Source organism: Haliotis asinina, chromosome 11 (genome assembly GCF_037392515.1).
Source record: "Haliotis asinina isolate JCU_RB_2024 chromosome 11, JCU_Hal_asi_v2, whole genome shotgun sequence".
In the NCBI taxonomy this organism is placed as follows: domain Eukaryota; kingdom Metazoa; phylum Mollusca; class Gastropoda; order Lepetellida; family Haliotidae; genus Haliotis; species Haliotis asinina.
This window is the reverse complement of record NC_090290.1, coordinates 11,996,667-12,017,479: the sequence shown is the minus strand read 5'-3', so window position 1 is coordinate 12,017,479 and position 20,813 is coordinate 11,996,667. Positions and strand designations below refer to the sequence as shown.

The window sequence follows — 20,813 nt, the reverse complement described above, 5'->3', positions numbered from 1 at the left end:
CTTTTCACCTGAAATAATTCAGGAACGCATGGTAAACGTCAAAATAAGAATGGTTTCGGACACCATTTTTGTCACTGATGAATGTAATTTTCAAATTGTCCTCCACATGCCTACTATAAAACTTTCTGAAAGCCTTGATCAAGTGTTCTAATCATCATTAGAGCACCATATCATTCTGTGAAGATCGGGATTGGAATTGATCTTCAGTATCCCATGCTTGCAAAAAGAGGCGACTAATGGGATCAGGTGGTAAGGCTCGCAAACCTGGATGACACATGTTGTTGTATTCTAATAGCATAGATTGATGGTCATGCTGTTGATCACTGGATTGTCTGGCCTTGACTATTTACAGAAAATTGCCATATAGCTGGCATATTGCTAACACCCAGCTAACCAACCATTACTGCATGCATACACAGAATCCCTACTCTCAGAGCCTAATTAGTCATGAGGTGTCCTGACTTGATCCTTTACAGGTCACCGCCATATAGCTGTAATATTGACGAGTGTAGCTTTAAACCGTTTCAGTATTGCAGTGGTCCATACGGCAGCTACACCTTACAACCACCCACAAAAAATGACAATCACACCAAATAAATTACAGGACATAAACACATAATACGGAATCTGAGGTATTTCCAAATGACTCCTTCCAGGGATATTTGATTGGATTTGTACAGCTGTCCACAGGCTGTCACGACTCAATCAATCAGCATCCCTCACAACACTGTCATGAGTGCAGGCACACTATCATTACCAGGACACACAAGACAAATAACGATGTGAAACAGCCACATGGCTACCTCCCACTTCCTCCATGAGAGCCCAAGGCACCATGATGCCAATACCTGGGCAGTTGTAAACAAGAATTTTCACTTATCAATATCCCCCAAATGGCAATATACTCTTCATAAAGTTGTGATTATATCAAATGTTTTGGCATGTACATAGCAAAGTGGAAGGACGGAATTGCAAGTCTTATACGTTCTGCTCCAGTAAAGAGCAATACTACCAACATCAGTTGAAGCCGACCTTGTTGCCATGGAAACACACACAAAAAATGAATGAAAAAACTGCACCAGTACACCTCTGGACCTACATGTATATATGTGACATGTTTGTGAAGAAAGAGTAAACGGTTTAAAAGTTCTGTTCCAGAAAATAGCACTACCACCAATTTGAGTCAAAGTCAAACTTGTTGCTATGGAAATGCCAAATAAATTTCATTCAGACTTCCTCAACTACTAAGGGGTCTCTGTACACCATGTGCAAGGTTTGGTGAAGAATTATTGAATGGATTTAAAGATCTCCTCCAGAAAAGACAAATGTGCACTTTATATGGATGGACAGAGTCATTTTAATACCCCTGTAAAATGCCTTGCGGGGCACAAAAAGGCTTGTTTTCTACTAGTCAGGTAATGGCGTGCACCACATTGGTACAAAATTTGATTTTTTTGTTTCTCTGGATGTACAGACCTCTGTCCTTAAGAAACTGAGAGGTCATCTTGTGGTATTGTAAATCTATACTGAACCATGGAATACGATGGCCATAATGAATGGACTAATGTGTGAAAGTAGACTCAGGTGTGATAACGAATGTCTTAAAACACTTACCTGTAATATGAGGAGGTGCTTTTGTTTGGTGACCTAGTTAGAGCATGATGTGGGTTATGTCACAACTAATCAGGCAATGTGGTTAATGTCATGACAGGATTCTATATCCTGTCCTGATGGTATTCTACATCATATCCTGAACAGAATCCTAGGTTATCTCCAAACAGATTCCAACATTCACCCCAAACAGAATATCATGTCATATCTAATCAGTATTAAATGTCATACTCTGAACAGAACATTGTCATTCCCAAACAGACTTCTGTGTCAAGTACCAAACATACTGCCATGTCAATTCCAAACAGAATTCCAAGATTTACCTCCAACAAAAATGTCATACCCAAACAGTATTCTATGCAATACCCTGAAAAGAATTCTATATTGTGTACCAAACTTACTTCTATAACACTCCCAAACAGTATTCTACATCATGCCCCAAACAGTATTCCATATCAGCCTTCTCCAAAAACACGATTCCATCTATCAAATGTATAAACAATATGTGAAAGGTGACTCCGTCTCCATCCATCATTCCATCATGGTGAACCTAGGTATTACAACATGATACCCACCAGTATAACCTGACAGATTCACATCCCAGGATATTGATTCAATCCCATTGGTCATGATGTCAACAGAAGCAAAACAATGAGGCAAACATAACCTTCATCTGTGAAATAACAACTCATAGCACTGACCGTTGTATGACACGTAATGGCCGTCTGAATTGAAATGGAAAACGGTTGCTTGTCAACACAAACTTGATGTAACACTACAATAGTGCATCAAAATAACATGAACACAACCTGCAAGCCACCAGTGTGACCAGTTATGAATAGATGTGCCCCTTGGAATCAAAGAGTGGAACAGGGCTTGTGGTATGACGATGCACCGATGTGTATCCCTGGGCTGCCACGATAGTGAATCAGTACAAAGTTTCACATTCTTACATGTCTTGATACGATACTTCACATGAGGCTACGATACATGGATGTTTAACTTTCAATATTGCCATATTATCAATCAAGAAAAAAGACATACTTTAGTTTGAGGATTTATTAAAATATATGCTTACTTATTAAAGAAGCACCTTTTGGAATCAAAGAGTGCCACAGGGCACACATAAAGATAGGTAGAAGTACCCTTTGGAATCAAAGAGTGCCACAGGGGCACACGTAAAGATGGTTGGATGTATCCTTTGGAATGAAACAGTGCCACAGGGCACACATAAAGATAGGGATAAGTACCCTTTGGAATCAAAGAGTGCCACACAGCACACATAAAGATAGGTAAAAGTACCCTTTGGAATCAAAGAGTGCCACACAGCACACATAAAGATAGGTAAAAGTACCCTTTGGAATCAAAGAGTGCCACACAGCACACATAAAGATAGGTAAAAGTACCCTTTGGAATCAAAGAGTGCCACAGGGGCACACATAAAGATAGGCAGAAGTACCCTTTGGAATCGCAGAGTGCCTCAGGGCACACATAAAGAAAGTTAGATGTATCTTTTGGAATCAAAGAGTTCCACAGGGCACACGTAAAGATGGTTGAATGTATCCTTTGGAATGAAACAGTGCCACAGGGCACACATAAAGATGGTTGGATGTATCCTTTGGAATGAAACAGTGCCACAGGGCATCCATAAAGATAGGTAAAAGTACCCTTTGGAATCAAAGAGTGCCACACAGCACACATAAAGATAGGTAAAAGTACCCTTTGGAATCAAAGAGTGCCACAGGGCACAAATAAAGATGGTTAGAAGTATCCTTTGGAATCAAAGAGTGCCACAGGGCACACGTAAAGATGGTTGGATGTATCCTTTGGAATGAAACAGTGCCACAGGGCACACGTAAAGATGGTTGGATGTATCCTTTGGAATGAAACAGTGCCACAGGGCACACGTAAAGATGGTTGGATGTATCCTTTGGAATGAAACAGTGCCACAGGGCATCCATAAAGATAGGGATAAGTACCCTTTGGAATCAAAGAGTGCCACACAGCACACATAAAGATAGGTAAAAGTACCCTTTGGAATCAAAGAGTGCCACAGGGCACACATAAAGATAGGCAGAAGTACCCTTTGGAATCAAAGAGTGCCATAGGGCACACACACAGATGATTAAATGTATCCTTTAGAATCAAAAAGTGCCACAGGGCATAGAAAAAGATGGTTAAATGTGCCCCTTGATATCAACACAAAGATTGTTAGAAGTGCCCTCTGGAATCAAAGAGTGCCACAGGGTACACACTAAGATAGTTAGATATGCCCTCTGGAATCGAAGAGTGCCACAGGGTACACACTAAGATGGTTAGATGTGCCCACTGGAATCAAAGAGTATCACAGGATGCTCATCCAAGTACAGTGCTGTTCTCATAATTACAATCCCTGGTCTTAAGTGTCTGTTTTTAGCACTGATCATAAAGCATACAATATATTTTTCTCTTTTCCAGTTTGACATTTCAGTCAGTTGTTTCTTGACATGAGTACACATTCTCTATGGAAATGTGTGGACAATCCTTAATGTGTATGCACAAATGTATATTTTACTGATCAATAATGCACAGTATACTATCTCTCCTGAATTACATGAAGGGATCGAAATAGTGCTTACCTTGCGTGCTATGGCCCATTAAATATTGAAATGGCACAGATTTAGTAGTACACCCAACTCAAATTGAGCAAAGAATATCATGATTCATTCATTACAAAATGTGATAGATTTGCCCATCTCAACTGATTCACAATCTATTCTTGCAGTCGAGCAAACTGTTTGTTGAAGGTATTTAAAATCTTAACATGGGTGTGGCCACTTAGAATCCCACTGTGCATGACAGGAAATCGTGTTTTGCATGATAATACAGTTTTAGGAATAGTTTGTTACACCAGAGCAAATGAAGCTGTACTCTTCTTGCAGCCATGATAGTGTTCAAGAAAAACAAGTTGACAGGTTTATGTGATGTGTGCTGCTTATTAAACAACATATTGAAATGATATAATTGTTGTGATAGTTTAAGTTGAACTGGATCGTCAAGAGCTATTGGTAAACTTATTTACAAGAAAAAAAAAACACACACATAAATTATGTCTGGGGCCCTGGGGCACCCATTAAAAAAAATGTATCTCTATCCCTAACACTTCCACAATGCATGTCATATATATCTTTCAGCAGTACTTAGCGGAGATAAGTTACCAGTAGAGTGAGTGAGTGAGTGAGTGAGTGAGTGAGTAAGTGAGTGAGTGCATGAGTGCGTGGGTGAGCGAGCTAGCAGGTGGGTGGGTGAGTGGGTTAGTCAGTGAGTGGGTGAGTCAATGACTTACAGTTAAGACTCAACATTAGAGAAGAAGTACTGCAGTGGTTAACCTCGTAAAACCCATTTGTGCCTATACGGTGGTGCAAACCAACCAAACAAAAGCAGAATGCAAACTCATGATCATAGGTTTGTGGTACTTCCAAGGGAGGCAACCCTGTCACCTGACACCACTGAGCCAGTCATGCTATGTCAAGGTCTGAAAGTACTGAGTTGGACTTTAAAGACATTGTTGCCTATATTTAAAAGTACATTTGCAAACTTGTACTAAACTTGTAGATCTTCATGGCACAGACAAACCAATGTTAACATTTTACAGGATTCAAACCTGGGCCAGTGTGGCCTGGCACAGCTGTGATGCACACAGATGTTTGGAAGAATGACAGCTAATTCCAAAAGTTTGTCAACATACATCACAAGCATCAGACCAAGACATTAAAGGGAGGCAACTCAGCATATCAGAGTAACAGAGTGAGCATTGTTTTATGCTGCTTTTAGCAATATTCCAGCAATATCACAGCGGGGCAAACCAAAAATGTGGTTCGTACATAGACAAGAAATAAGAAAAAATGTCAACACTAACTTCAAAATGAACCTAAGATGTAAGGAGAGTTTTCTAGACTATCACAGCAGCATGTACCAGTGTTAAACTCCCAAATATTTGAGCCAGACAACCGGTCTAGTAACTCTAAAAAAGTTACCTGACCATTTGGAAAGTTGCCAGTCCAGAATTTTCAGGATTAAGAAAAATAATAAGAAGGTAAATAAGAGGATGGAAACTACTTTATGTTTTCATTTCTGTTTCAGTGAAGGCTTTAGTCAATATTCCTAAAGTCAAATTCGTTCAAGACCATTGGGAATGCAATGTTTTAAAATTGATTGTTGGGAGGCAAAACAGACCATCATAGGTGGAAGGGTGGTCAGCAACGCTGCAGATGGCTGGACTTCGATCTATGTAATCTACAGTGGTTTCTAGGTACTAGTGTGGCACAATACCTTCATCTTTCATGGATATCTGCTGTCACAGCAATTTGACAATGGGTCAGAACACCTGGTGTCATAATTATTTGACACTGAGTCAGAACACCTAGTCATCCCTGACAGCCAGTGTTGCACCATGCACTCGAGAAGAGATTTGTTAAATATGAAAGTAAACATGCTCAAATCCTTTCTCAAGTATTCCCAAATCACTTTGTGCTACAGATTGTTTGACACAAAATGATACTGATGAATAGCAATCCAACACACTTACAAATAGACATAAAAGAATCAAACCGACCTGTACTGCAAACAACAACAGACCAACTCTAGAAAAAACTGCATCATTTTTGTCACAAAAATACAAAAGATGTTCAAGAAACTGTCATCATTTAATTGTGCATTTTCCCATTTTGTTACAAGGGCAAAGTGGCAACTAAAGGAACAGAGCCAAAAAGTGATATGTACTACATTTCGGATTCTCAACAAATTTTTGAGCTGGTGTGATGAAACCCCAACTGCACAGGCAATGCACTGTACGTACTTAGTAATTGCATACTAATGCAGACTAATTTATCTCATCCATTATTCAAAGTGTATGTTAATATCCTGGTAAAATCCCTCATTCCTGTCCATCACATCAATTCCAGGCTAACAAGAAAACAAAATCAGGACATCATTACAATTCTCAAGAACACCTCAACGGCAGATCGATTCAGCATACACTAATAACTGTGTGTGGATATATCCCACATACATCAAAGACCTATCGAGGAAATATCAAAGAGGTACCAAGGTGCTGATCAAAGACTTTTCACAGATGCATAAATATTAGTTACCATGTTAATTGGCCAAGACAGTGGTAATTGTTCTGTAAATTGATCACTAAACTATGCACGCAGTTGTTTGTTGATGCTGCTGAATAAACACATCAACGTACAAGTAGCTGTCCTTCAAACTTAAGTATAGCTTTGTGACTTGAACCAGTGCACGTTCTCATATTGATATTACATGAAAACATTCATAAATCAGGAAAAGAAGAAACTGTTTTCTTGTCAACTAAATATGCTTCTTGTGACCTCAATGTTACATGCACAAGCTCTTTCTGATACATCTCCCTCCCTCAAACTTTCCACTATTTGCAATAAATACACCAACAAATATTTAAAACAATACTTGTGTTTTACTTGACTGCAATGTGTACATGGTTATGCTCTGTACATAATTTGTACAAGAGCAAGAGATTAAAATGCAAATAGGTTATGGTTGGTAAGTTAAGTTTGTTCTTTAACGCTGCACTCAGCAATATTCCAGCTATAGACAGCATTCTGTAAATAATCCAGCCTTGACCAAACAATCCAGTGATCAACAACATGAGCATCGATCTACACATTCGAGATACAATGACATGTGTCTACAAAGTCAGAGAGCCTGACCACCCGATCGTGCTAGTCGCCTTACAACAAGCATGTGTTACCTGAAGACCAATCCTAACCCGGTCTTCACGGGTCTACAGGACAGGGAGATACTACTTCCATTAAACAACTAATAAGTTGCCAATGGCCATTTGCAAAGCTGTTTCAAAGTTTTCAAAGAAGGTTTTTTTTACACAAAGAAAGTATAATCCAATCCTGCGAGAGATGAAACATGTCTCAACTTTTGAACTGAAATAACAATATCCGTCACTCGCCAGGGTGCCTGTTTTCAACTGTGTCCCACAATTACTGTCATTAACAAGCAAATTATGATAGGCTCTCTCCATTATGAATTATATCATGAGCTGACCTGGCAAACAATGCCTTATCGAATCAATATATTATCTGAGAGTCGATGTGGTTGTCTGGATTGTTGCTATGCGTCCACGCCAACAACAGGTTTCTACGGGATGACAACGGTTTGTGTCAACAAGCTGTGTTTACTGGCAGGGGAAAAGTCACTTAACATGTACAAAAGTACTGGCTTAAAACTGTCCATGGTTGTCAGGAACAAACACCAGACCATTGGGAAATATCAAATCCTGAGAATCCATATTGCTTCATCTTTGGTGAAAGGACAGAAACTGAACTATAGTTCCTGGACCTAGATTTTCAAAGCTTTCTTAGCGCTAAGATAGTCGTAAGTGACATATATTAACATTAACTTATGATTATCTTAGCGCTAAAACATCTTGGCCTTGGTTCATAAAAGAGAAATGAGTATGTATTGATGAACCTTAAAACCCTCACCTATCCAACCACCTCACCTATCCAGGATGACTCCGGTGTGGGAAGCAGAAATGTTTAATCAGCTCATGTCAGATCAAAATGTGTATTTCAAATGTGTGAAGCTAAGGGGTAAATGAGGTTTAAGGGTTGCAAATCAAACACAGTTTAAGCAGACTCAAAAAGACAAGGAACAATTCTAGGCAATTAGACAAAACCAGAATAAAGCAAAGACATTCACTACAACTGAACATGAGAGTCACCATGTTATCTACACTAACCCAACAAAATAGCATGCAGTGTAGTAAATACATGTAAAGGTCAGCCATCCACCAAACAATCAAAGGGAGGCCAAAGGGAGACCAACATTTCAGTCACTTCAGTAGGGACTTGTCAGGCTTCCATGTCTAAGGTTTTACATTTTTCTAAGGATACCCAAGCTATGAATAACACAAAGTGGTGACTGACAGAGTACTTCAGGGAAAGTGTACGAAGTACAACATTTCTCTTCTTCTCAGCTGGGCAGGTGTACGGAAGAACCAACAATGCTCTTGTTATTAGCTGGGGAGGTGTATGGAAGAACCAATTCCCTTGTTATCAGCTGGGGAGGAAGAGTACAGCAGAAGCAATGAATTGCTTGTAACTAACAGGAGCGGTGTAAAATAGAAGCAATTTCCCCCTGATCTGTTGGGAAGGTGTACAGAAGAACCAACAATTCCCTCGTAATCTGCCAAGAGATGTACAGAAGAACAAACAATTCCATGTAATTTCTTGGAAAGGTGTACAGAAGAACCAATATTTCTCTTGAAATCTACTTTAGAGATGTACAGAAGAACCAGCAATTCCCTTGTAATCACCTGGGGAAGTGTAGAGAGAAACAACAATCACCTTGAAATCTGCTAGGGATCTGTAGAGCAGAATGAACAGGGTAGTTGTCCAGTTTTCCTTTTAGAACAGTCTTCTGTTTCCAGAATGATAAAAAAATTAACCTTCATATTTCTGTTTAAAACACTATTAAGTGACAATTGAAAGTTTGAAGAACAACAAACAAGCAGCCCCACTGGAGCAGCCCCACTGGAACACCCCCACTGGAACACCCCCACAGGAACACCCCCACTGGAGCAGCCCCACAGGAACACCCCCACTGGAACACCTCCACAGCTTTATCAGATCACTTGACCATGATTCTGGGCAGAAAACACAGCCACTAAAGTGCAATGACCTGGTGATGGTGGCTGGTGACGACCTCCAGGCCAGACAGGTGTTAATTCTGCTGGCTGGTGATGGTGGCTGGTGACAACCTCCAAGCCAAACACAGGTGTTAATTCTGCTGGCTGGTGATGGTACTGTATTGCAAAACTTAATCAAGTCACTGCGATTCAATCACATACCATGACATAATCAAATAACATCACAGATTTATACGCTGGCCACCTGCACTTCTTACACACTCTTTACTACTGATAACTAACTAAACAAAACAGTTATTATTAGTTCAATTCTGGCATGTATTGTAAACAATCTTAGGGAAACAAGAGGCTACACTGACATCCTTCTGTTACATATGTGAGAATGATCCACAGATACACAGGTACTAAGGTTGAGTTTACACCATCTGTGTAGGATAGCAGTTACATCCTGGCATGTCAGCTGCACATAAATACCTTTGTACATCTAACATATATGAAGCTTAATAGATGAAGAGCTGTTTAATATTACAAAGAACATACCACATCAACAGCTTGCTCACATAAAAACATGTCACTACTCCTTCACAATTTTCCGTATAAGTCCACTAGCAATATGAGGTTTAAGTACACCAACAATCCCAAACGCTATCTGGATGTTTACTAAGTGGTGAAAATCAAGCACAGGAGTGGTTTTGAGAAACAGTGAGTGTGTTTAGTTATATGCCGCACTCAGCAATATTCCAGCTATATGCCAGCGATCTGTAAATAATCGAGTCTGGACCAGACAATCCAGTGATCAACAAATGGTTTGCCCTATGGACATTTAAGTATTCTGAGGACTCAACTGCATCACATGGACACACGTGTGTATCTCATGAGCATGGACCTGCATCTCATGAAGACACCTGCATCTTGTGAACACACACCTCCATCTCATGAAGACACCTGCATCTTGTGAACACACACCTCCATCTCATGAAGTCACACCTGCATCTCATGAAGACACCTGCATCTTGTGAACACACACCTCCATCTCATGAAGTCACACCTGCATCTTGTGAACACACACCTGCATCTCATGAAGACACCTGCATCTTGTGAACACACACCTCCATCTCATGAAGTCACACCTGCATCTTGTGAACACACACCTCCATCTCATGAAGTCACACCTGCATCTTGTGAACACACACCTCCATCTCATGAAGTCACACCTGCATCTTGTGAACACACACCTCCATCTCATGAAGTCACACCTGCATCTTGTGAACACACACCTCCACCTCATGAGGACACACCTGCATCTCATGAAGACACATCAACACCTTGTGAACACACATATGTACCTTATGGACACACACCTGCATCTCATGAAAACACACACCTGTACCTCATGAACACATTTCATGACCAGTGAGCTTAAATGTTAAGTAGCATTAAAACTCCATTTGTCTGTACTGACATCTACATGAGTAACACATGTGTGTTTGCCTGAGGTATAAAATGTTGGGTGCACTGACGAGTTATCTGCCAAAAGGACAGTCACTCTGTTTCTGATTCCTATATCCAGAAAAAAATTTCCTCAAACTGGATTGTACCTAAACTACAAATAATCAGCAGTAAAAAATCAGTATTATGAAGAACCATTTCAAACCTTAGTAATCAGTTGTAAACAAGCATTACTGTCTTAAAAACATCAATTATCAGTTGTAAAGAAATAAAATCAAATTCAAACATCAATCACAAAACACCCTGAGTAATCCTGATAATAAAGCAAGAAAAAGAAATCAGTAGTGCACCATCCAATTAAAAGCTATCGCCTTTAAAGCTAACACATCAGAGAAACCTATCATTACTTACAAATTACCTTCCTACTAATTTGAGAACACTAGTAATCAATAGCCACAGGTACAAATGTCTAGAACAAACCCATACCAGCTAATGAGCTGTTCTAGAGCGAGCATTAGACTGATGGTTCTACCGAATTACTGTCAGATGAAAGATCTATTGTGTGCGTATGGTGCCATAATGGAATCGAGACATCTGGAAGGGATATATCTATTGATTAACTGACCATAAAATTGGACGATAATACCATTTCAAACACCTATAATGTTTTTTATCATGTAATGAATAGAGTGAGTGAGTGAGTGAGTGAGTGAGTGAGTGAGTGAGTGAGTGAGTGAGTGAGTGAGTGAGTGAGTGAGTGAGTGAGTGAGTGAGTGAGTGAGTGAGTGAGTGAGTGAGTGTAGTTTTACACTGCACTCAGCAATATTCCAGCTATATGGCGGCGGTCTGTAACTTATCAAGTCTGGACCAGACAATCCAGTGATAAACAACATGAGCATTGATCTGCGCAATTGGTAACCGATGACGTGTCAACCAAATCAGCGAGCCTGACCTCCCGATCCAGCAAGTCGCCTCTTAAGACAAGCCGTTTTTTTGGCAAGCATAGGTTGCTGAAGGCCCATTCTACAACGGGACCTTCACAGGTCTGTTATGAATAGTAATTAAGGTGCTAAGCTAGTAACATAAAGGGCATAAGCTGATAAACATCCAAATAAGGTACCTAGGAACTACTATTTCAAATACTACTCCAAATACCGAATACACTACTGCCTACTAATCCCAGTAATTTCAGATAGGTGTTCTAAATGTTCAGGTTTGTGCATGAACACATGAGTCAGTGAGTATGGTTGTACACCAGTTTCAGCAATATACCAGCAACATCATTGTTGGGGACACCGGAAATGGGCATCACACATTGTGCCTAAGTGGAGAATCGAATCTGGGTCTTTGGAGCAACAAGTGAATGCTTAACCACTGGGCTAATCTGGGTGATGTTAGTTGAGTGAGTGAGCTTTGTTTTAAGCTGCACACAGCAATATTCCAGCTATATGGTGGTGGTCTGTAAATAATTGAGTCTGGACCAGACAATCCAGTCACCCACAACATGAGCATTGATCAACCAACAACAAGCATAGTTGCCATTTATGGCAAGTATGGGTTGCTGACGGCCTATTCTACCCCGGGATCTTCACAGGTTGTGGGTGATGTTAAACTAAAGACCAACATAACATACAGCATACATAGCACCCATCCCCCTTCAACGCTTGAAACTTTATTAAATAATCAACATTGTAAACCAAAAGTTACTGTGTTCTGTAATCTGATTGGTTGAAAAACATGATCAAATGGTATTAGATACCCGGAAACTGCAAGACTATTCACTGCTTATTGACACGTAAACAATTGTTTTGTTGTGTCATCAATAGTGGTGACGTCATTCAAATCATATTGTGATGTAAAGTTAGAATTGACGTCACAAATGAGCAACTCCAGATGCTACCATGGGAACCAGCTGAAACGGCCAGCTGATGACACTTCACTGCTGTACCCATACTCGATGTAAACGAGTGCAGACAGTAAAACCCCTTTGGTTTACTTTTTTGTTTACAATGTCGATAATGATGTTTATCTCCTAACTTAAAACTCTTACGAAAATATGCGAAAATCAACTGAGCATCACACACAACCCACAACACTGTAATATTCACAAGTGATACACTGTCACTCATGTACACAAAACAATGCACACAAACAAAATCATGTTTGACATTTGCAAGTGTTATTATGATCAAGAACTTCCATGGTTTTTATTGCTTTGTCTTCCAACACAAACATCGCCTTAGATTTTAACTGCTTATACCAACTGAATAATTAAGTTAGAAATTGTGATTCACCCACAAGTATGTGACCTTGAAACATTAACCAGGATTTGTGCCTGTCACGTGCTTCATTGGCCCAATAATGGACCTGATTCCTGGGTTTTCAGCACCGGCTATAAATTGAACAGCAGATTTAACTTCACACAGTTTGGCTGACCACTCTCTATCAACCCAGATTGTCATTATAAGGCCAGACTTTGTTTGTTTGTTGGTCTACAGGTTTGGGGCCCAAAAAGTCAAGTTGGTAGGAGCATTTGATTTTTATACTCCTAAATTTTCAAATATATGTTTTTCACTAACATATTTTTTTTCCCTAAAAAGTGAAGCAATGAGAAAAGACTAACATGTGGAATGAATAAGGAACAGAAACATCGAAAAATCTCAGGGCCCAGTCTGCCATAACTTTCTACAGGATGGCATTTGTTTGTTTATTATTAAGAAAATTTCCAGCTCTATGATGGTTTTCCGTAAATAATCAAGTCAGGATATCATGAGGATGCAAGTCAGGATATCATGAGGATGCAAGTCAGGATATCATGAGGATCCATCTACTCTGTTGAGCTGCGATGACATGTGTCGGTGATCCTGACCATCCGATCCAGTTAGTGGCGTCTATACACCAAACCCTTCTAACCCAGATCTTCAAGGGTATCCAATATTTACTGTTTCTGCCGTCTTTTCTTTCCAACTTTTCATCGGTGACTGCCGACAGGATGCAGTTTATCCTCTTCACCTTCAGTCATTTTGTGGGTTGTAAAAAAACAATTATTCATGTGATTTTCAGAAGTCTGTGGATTTTGTCAACGAAGTTTGAAGAAAGCCTGGTTCAGGTGATATCTACAGAAACTGTAACAGGTCACCGCAGCTTATCCATCACTGTGAGCTTCCATGGATATGGTGTTTTCATTACTTCCTCATGAGACTGTCTTGGAGGACAGATTATTTAAACAGTGAAGAATTACATGCCTACAGCAACAGATCTGTTTTTGGATAATGCGATATTCAATTAGAATATTTCAGAAATGTATTGATTAGTTTTACTGAAAGTAGCATCCAAACTGTTACTAGTTGCGATAAATATACCCTTAGAAAAGAAATAAAGAAATGATATATTTTCAGTCTGTTTTCAGCAGGTAAATATAACTATAGCTCGGTTAATGGATAGCATCAAAGGACAATTGATAGCTAAAAATAAAGATCAATTTATGATTATTCAGCTCTTAGAAGGACACATGGGAAGTGGCAATATTTTCTGGCTGGCTGCCAGCCCTCAGTTCAAAGCCATTTCACGTCACCGTAAGGAGTGTACACAACCATCATAATTCAAGATTATAGTCACTTGTGACGCACCACAGTCAAGGAAACACCCAGTAATTAAAGACTTCCCCAGGCTGTACCTATACAGGCGGTTTTCTGAAGCACACCTGTGAACAATAGTACTGACTTTTACAGAAGTGAGTGAGTGAGTGAGTGAGTTGCCATTTACTACAGCACTAAGCAATATTCCAGCTATATGGCAGCAGTCTATAAATAATAGACCCTTGACCAGACAATCTAGTGATCAACAGCATGAGCATTGATCTATGCAATGTGGATATATTGACAAATGCTAACCAAGTCAGCAAACCAGACCACTTGATCAAATTAGTTGACTAAGAATAGGTTGCATAAGATCAATTCTAACCCGGATCTGCACGACCATGTGAGTGAGTCAATGGTAGTTTTACCATGGAAAGTTTCAGGAAAGTCTGAGGAAGGCTGTAATACGCATTACAGCTAAAATGGATAGAATTATCATTAAAACGATGGTGACTCTCAACAGTGACGTCATCTGTGTTGTTCTATAACGTGTCTATGTTTGTAAAATGTGTGTCAGTGACCTCCGTCGTTTTGTTGTTGGCAGTAAATGCTTGTAAACCGATGCCGCTGTTTTTATTCTTATTTTATTAAAAATTCTATTCATTTTAGCTATAATAACGGTAACGCTATTTTTCAGGGCATTATCATTTGCAGAAGCCCTAATGAAAGGCCTCGGGCCTCTGCAAATGATAATGCCCTGAAAAATAGCGTTACCTTGCTTCGGTTCAAAAAGTATTTTTCGCTTCAAAATAAAATATCGCCTCATCAAAGGTACACTCCAAATTCCTGACTAGGTTGTGATCTCAGATTTCTAATGCCATATTTAACAATTACTCACATGAAATATGTTTTATTCAACATTTTAAGATGTCAAGATATCGTTTTTGCATGAAATTTCCAGTGAAAATATGCAAAGTCATCACTCCATCAGGGATAGAAAAATAGAAAACAATGGGCCATTTTCAGGATTGTTAGAAATTTTCTGTATTTACAATGGGTCACTGTCCTTGTATCAGTAGCAAACTTCAAAATTTTAATGGGAAATATTTTATTCTAATGTGCAAAATGTCCCATGACCCCTGCCTTTCCCAATCGCTGTTCTATCCCACCCCACATGTAAAATTTTGGGCATTTTAGGCGTTGGTGGATGGGTATCAAGGCATCTTTTGTCCAAATTTTCAAACAATTCGGAAAAAGGCTCGACAGAATATTCATCAGAAAAGAAACATTATCCCAATCTTGACTGTTCTGACCCCTGCACCAGCTTAAACCCCTTTCTTTTGCATATCTTTCATCAATGCTGAGGGATTTCTGCACTTTTTCACCAGTCAAGTCTTTGTAATCCTTGTGTAAGTGTTTCATTACATACCTGTGGACTTCATCTATTAATCATCTCATTCTCATATTCTCAATGCTTTTCAATTTTCCCCTATTCACAATCTGACCAAGTCGGGAATGATCCATAGTACTGAACGGCCTTGACTTACCTGTCTTGTGTTCAATCCCAAATCCTGCCTAAAAATACTTCAATGTTCTGTATAGTGTAGACAGAGGAATCTCATGTCTACCAGCTAACTCTTCTACATTCATGACACCACTTTCAAAATCACCTGGAACCAGATTTCTTTTCTCAAATCTGCCATGACAACAAAGGAAGACGTCTGCTACACCAGGGGAGATAACTCTTCATGTAGTAAGGTTCATTCTAAAGCCAGCAAGAATAGTCTCCCATATTGACTACCTTACTACATAATGGAACAGCTATTTTAAAATTCTATTATCAGTATTAGGGAACAAATATTTTCTCAATAATTTCTGGGAAAACTGTACAAAGTGATGCTAAAGTCCATAATCATAAGGCTCACACCCAGGCCTATCTTGCCTTCATTTCAATCAGTACCTATGAGAAATTCAGCTGATGAGTCGACCTCACACACAATAACTTATTGTCATCTCTGTGACAGTACAATAGGATCAGATGTCATGGTAAACATCCCCGTATCACATGTTGATTACAGCTTATTGGCCTTTTGTCTGTCCTTCAGTCCACCTGCCAGACATATACTACTAGGGTTGGGTTTTCATATTGTTATATATATTGTGATATATGTTGATGTATTGCGATACATAATGCAATATTTTGTAAAAGTGTAACCCATGGTTTAAGGTAATGAAATTGCTGTTTCATTTCAATACTGTTTCCTTTCTTTTGAAACAATGTCACTGGCCACTATCAGGACCCAGATGTGATTGTACAAGAGATCAAATGAAAATGTTTCCAAATTGAAAACTTCACTCTAAAGTTCAAAACTTGACTTGGCCATGATTCTGCTGATGAATTCAAAGAAACTTTAACGAGAAGACACAGTCATCAGTATTCCCCGCATTACCTCCAACTTCAGTCAAAGTCACACTTGTTGCCATGGAAACGCGAAAAATGTTTTATTAAGAATACCCAAACCACCAAAAGCCACGAATACACCACCAGATCTATATATGTGCTAAGTTTGGCGAAGAAATGTTGAATGGTTTTAAAGTCCTGCTCCGGAAAAGATCAATGTTCACAGACAGAAGGACAGCATACATTTTAATTTTAAGGACACATACTGTTACTACAAGGTAACTGTCTCAAACTGTCTGATAACAAATAAACCGCATAAGATTTTCTCGAACTATCATTTAGTAACACTGCACCTGGAGAAAAAGACCTCAAAAACATTGTTGCTTAACCAGCATGGAGCTTGAATTACATCCAAAGACGTAACCCCATTTGAAACATTTGAACAGTGTCCCAGCAGGGGGGTGATACAATGGATATCTCTCAGGTCATGCTAACTTGACACCACTCATCATCACTGATCCAGACAATTTGCTCTACAGTTCATACCTGACATTCTCGTGGCGTTGAATGTAGATCTTATGGAACATGGTGTCTTTAGGCTTTCCAGCAATATCAGCCTTCATCTCCATGGCAACGTGACGTGGCAACACAGACAGCAGTAAACGTTCCTACAACATAAAACTAGGTATCAAGTCTGGGAAACATGTTCACAGACAACTCAAGGACACCATGCTAGTCCACAAAGTCTGAGAACACATCAAAATTAGCTTCCTCTTTTGGCAAGTTTCTTTTAGTACATCATAATTCTTTGGTTGCTTCCAATCCAGGTTTGGGACCCACATTCTCAGAGGGAGGCAGAAAATGGTCATACACTGAAGAGCTGTGCTAACTTACACTGGTCAGTGGGGTGCACAAAGTATCTGATGGATTACCTGTCACCCACCCCAGCCTCACAGTAGCTGTTGGTGTACTTGTTGTGACACCCATTTCTGTCCCCCACCCCAGCCTCACAGTAGCTGTTGGTGTACTTGTGGTGACACCCATTTCTGTCCCCCACCCCAGCCTCACAGTAGCTGTTGGTGTACTTGTGGTGACACCCATTTCTGTCCCCCACCCCAGCCTTACAGGAGCTGTTGGTGTACTTGTGGTGACACCCATTTCTGTCCCCCACCCCAGCCTCACAGTAGCTGTTGGTGTACTTGTGGTGACACCCATTTCTGTCCCCCACCCCAGCCTCACAGTAGCTGTTGGTGTACTTGTGGTGACACCCATTTCTGTCCCCCACCCCAGCCTCACAGTAGCTGTTGGTGTACTTGTGGTGACATCCATTTCTGTACCCCAGCCCAGCCTCTCAGTATCTGTTGGTGTACTTGTGATGACACCCATTTCTGTCCCCAACCCCAGACCCAGAGTATCTGTTGGTGTACTTGTGGTGACACCCACTTCTGTAGCCCACCGCAGCCTAATAGAAGGTGTTGGTGTACTTGTGGTAACACTCACTTCTGTCCCCCACCCTAGCCTCACAGTAGCTACTGGTGTACTTGTGGTGACACCCACTTCTATCCCCCACCCCAGCCCCAGAGTATCTGTTGGTGTACTAATGGTGACATCCCAGATTTCTGTTCCCTACCCAAATCTCAGAGCATCTGTTGGTGTTCTTACTGTGACACTCATTTCTATCCCCCATCCCAGCCTCCGAGTACCTGTTGCTGGTTTTCCCGCTGTGTTGTAAGTCGGGCCTCGATGCAACGTCTTGTCTCCAGGAAGGCTTGTCTCTGTGCATACTCTGTTGGGTAATGAGTGAAGACACCTGCGATGTTGACGCAAGTGAACAGCAGGATGTTTGACACAGCCTGGGGACAAAATGAATATATCACAACTCATGCAACATTGTCCAGTTTTTGCACATCCACTATTCTTCAAAGGCTACATCAATGAACTACAGCACTAAGCTGTAGGTACAAGGAACTGTAACCACAAAAACTACATGCGTAAAGATCTGTTGAAGGTGTATCCACATGTTGACACAATCAGCAGGTGTATTCACATGTTGACACAATCAGCTGAAGGTGTATCCACATGTTGACACAATCAGCTGATGTATTCACATGTTGACACAATCAGCTGATGTATTCACATGTTGACACAATCAGCTGAAGGTGTATCCACATGTTGACACAATCAGCTGAAGGTGTATCCACGTTGACAAAATCAGCAGGTGTATTCACATGTTGACACAATCAGCAGGTGTATTCACATGTTGACACAAACAGCTGAAGGTGTATCCGCATTGACACAATCAGCAGGTGTATTCACATGTTGACACAATCAGCTGATGTATTCACATGTTGACAAAATCAGATGAAGGTGTATTCACATGCTGACACAATCAGCAGAAGGTGTATTCACATGTTGACACAATCAGCTGATGTATTCACATGTTGACAAAATCAGATGAAGGTGTATTCACATGCTGACACAATCAGCAGAAGGTGTATTCACATGTTGACACAATCAGCTGATGTATTCACATGTTGACAAAATCAGATGAAGGTGTATTCACATGTTGACACAATCAGCTGATGTATTCACATGTTGACAAAATCAGATGAAGGTGTATTCACATGCTGACACAATCAGCAGAAGGTGTATTCACATGACGACACATTCAGAAGGTGTATTCACATGTTGACAAAATCAGATGAAGGTATATTCACATGCTGACACATTCAGATGGTGTATTCACATGTTCACACAATCAGTGGAAGGTATATTCACATGCTGACGTCACATGATACAATCATATGTTGACACAATCAGATGAAGGTGTATTCATATGCTGACAGTCATCTGAAGGTGTAATCACATGTTGACACAATCAGCAGATGGTATATTCACATGACGACACAATCAGCAGATGGTATATTCACATGACGACACAATCAGCAGATGGTATATTCACATGACGACAAAATCAGCAGGTGTATTCACATGTTGACACAATCAGCTGATGTATTCACATGTTGACACAATCACCTGAAGATGTGTTCACATGCTGACACAATCAGCAGAAAATACATTCACATGTTGACACAATCAGTGGAAGGTGTATTCACATGTTGACACTATCAGATGAAGGTCTAATCACGCTGAGACAATCACCTGAAGGTGTATTCACATGTTGAGACTATCAGATGAAGGTCTAATCACACTGAGACAATCACCTGAAGGTGTATTCACATGCTGACACAATCTCCTGAAGGTGTATCCTACTGACACGATAGTCGTCAATTTTTTATTTATTTTATCTCCTGTAACTGGATATGTTAGATTAAATTAAGGAAGAAGGAAAGCTTGACAATAGTTTCTCATGATCAACTGTAGGGTTTCCTTATATATCCAGTTACCATGGAAATAGGGGTAAATAGGCCGGAAAACAATGTTGACCTTGACAACAGATGAGCCAACATTTGACAACGCATTATACAACTTTATGGATGACAACTTCTTACTTATTGCATACAGCAACGTTTCGAGATTCTTACATCGTTATCAAGCTAAAAGTGAATACAACCAGATCAGCACCTACCAGCTCGTTATTACAACTTATTCCCCTTATTTATTGGCTTCATCACTAGTCTCATTTGTTGTCCCAGTCACCCACTTGCCTCTCCCAATCATGTACCAGTACCCGGCTGTTTCAACACGTAATTAGGTGATCATTAATTAAATACTAATCATTGATTAAGTTCTCGATGTTTAATTAGTTAACGAAGTGTTTAAATAAGGTTGTATAAACCCTTATTTAAACATCCATTAACTAAGTATGCCTGTAATAAAGGTCTCATCATTAACCATGATTAACTTTGGGGAATCCCCTAATTATTATCCATGATGCATTGCAGGCAAACACTTAATCTATCGTCTGCATGATGGCTGTCTTCAGAATTTCTTCAGAAATTGTAGTAAAAATTGTGAAAGTTGTGAAATACAGCTTCTAACAGACCTAGGTAATGATCATATCGATGTGTTCAACAACAAACTGACTGATTCCATTCTTATTGACAAAAAGAAGCAGAAGTTGAACAAA

The 20,813-nt window shown here is 39.9% G+C and overlaps 1 protein-coding gene across 1 annotated transcript in view; it reads right to left on the bottom strand.

The window, feature by feature from the left end:
* The window catches only part of LOC137255717 (adenylate cyclase type 5-like), a 95,003-nt gene that overhangs the window by 29,400 nt on the left and 44,790 nt on the right, over window positions 1-20,813 (bottom strand). Inside the window, exons 3-4 of the mRNA XM_067793213.1 lie at window positions 18,427-18,576; window positions 17,270-17,391 (exon numbers count right to left, since the gene is read on the bottom strand). Coding sequence (XP_067649314.1) covers window positions 17,270-17,391; window positions 18,427-18,576 — 272 coding nt within the window. The remainder of the gene's footprint in view (window positions 1-17,269; window positions 17,392-18,426; window positions 18,577-20,813) is intronic.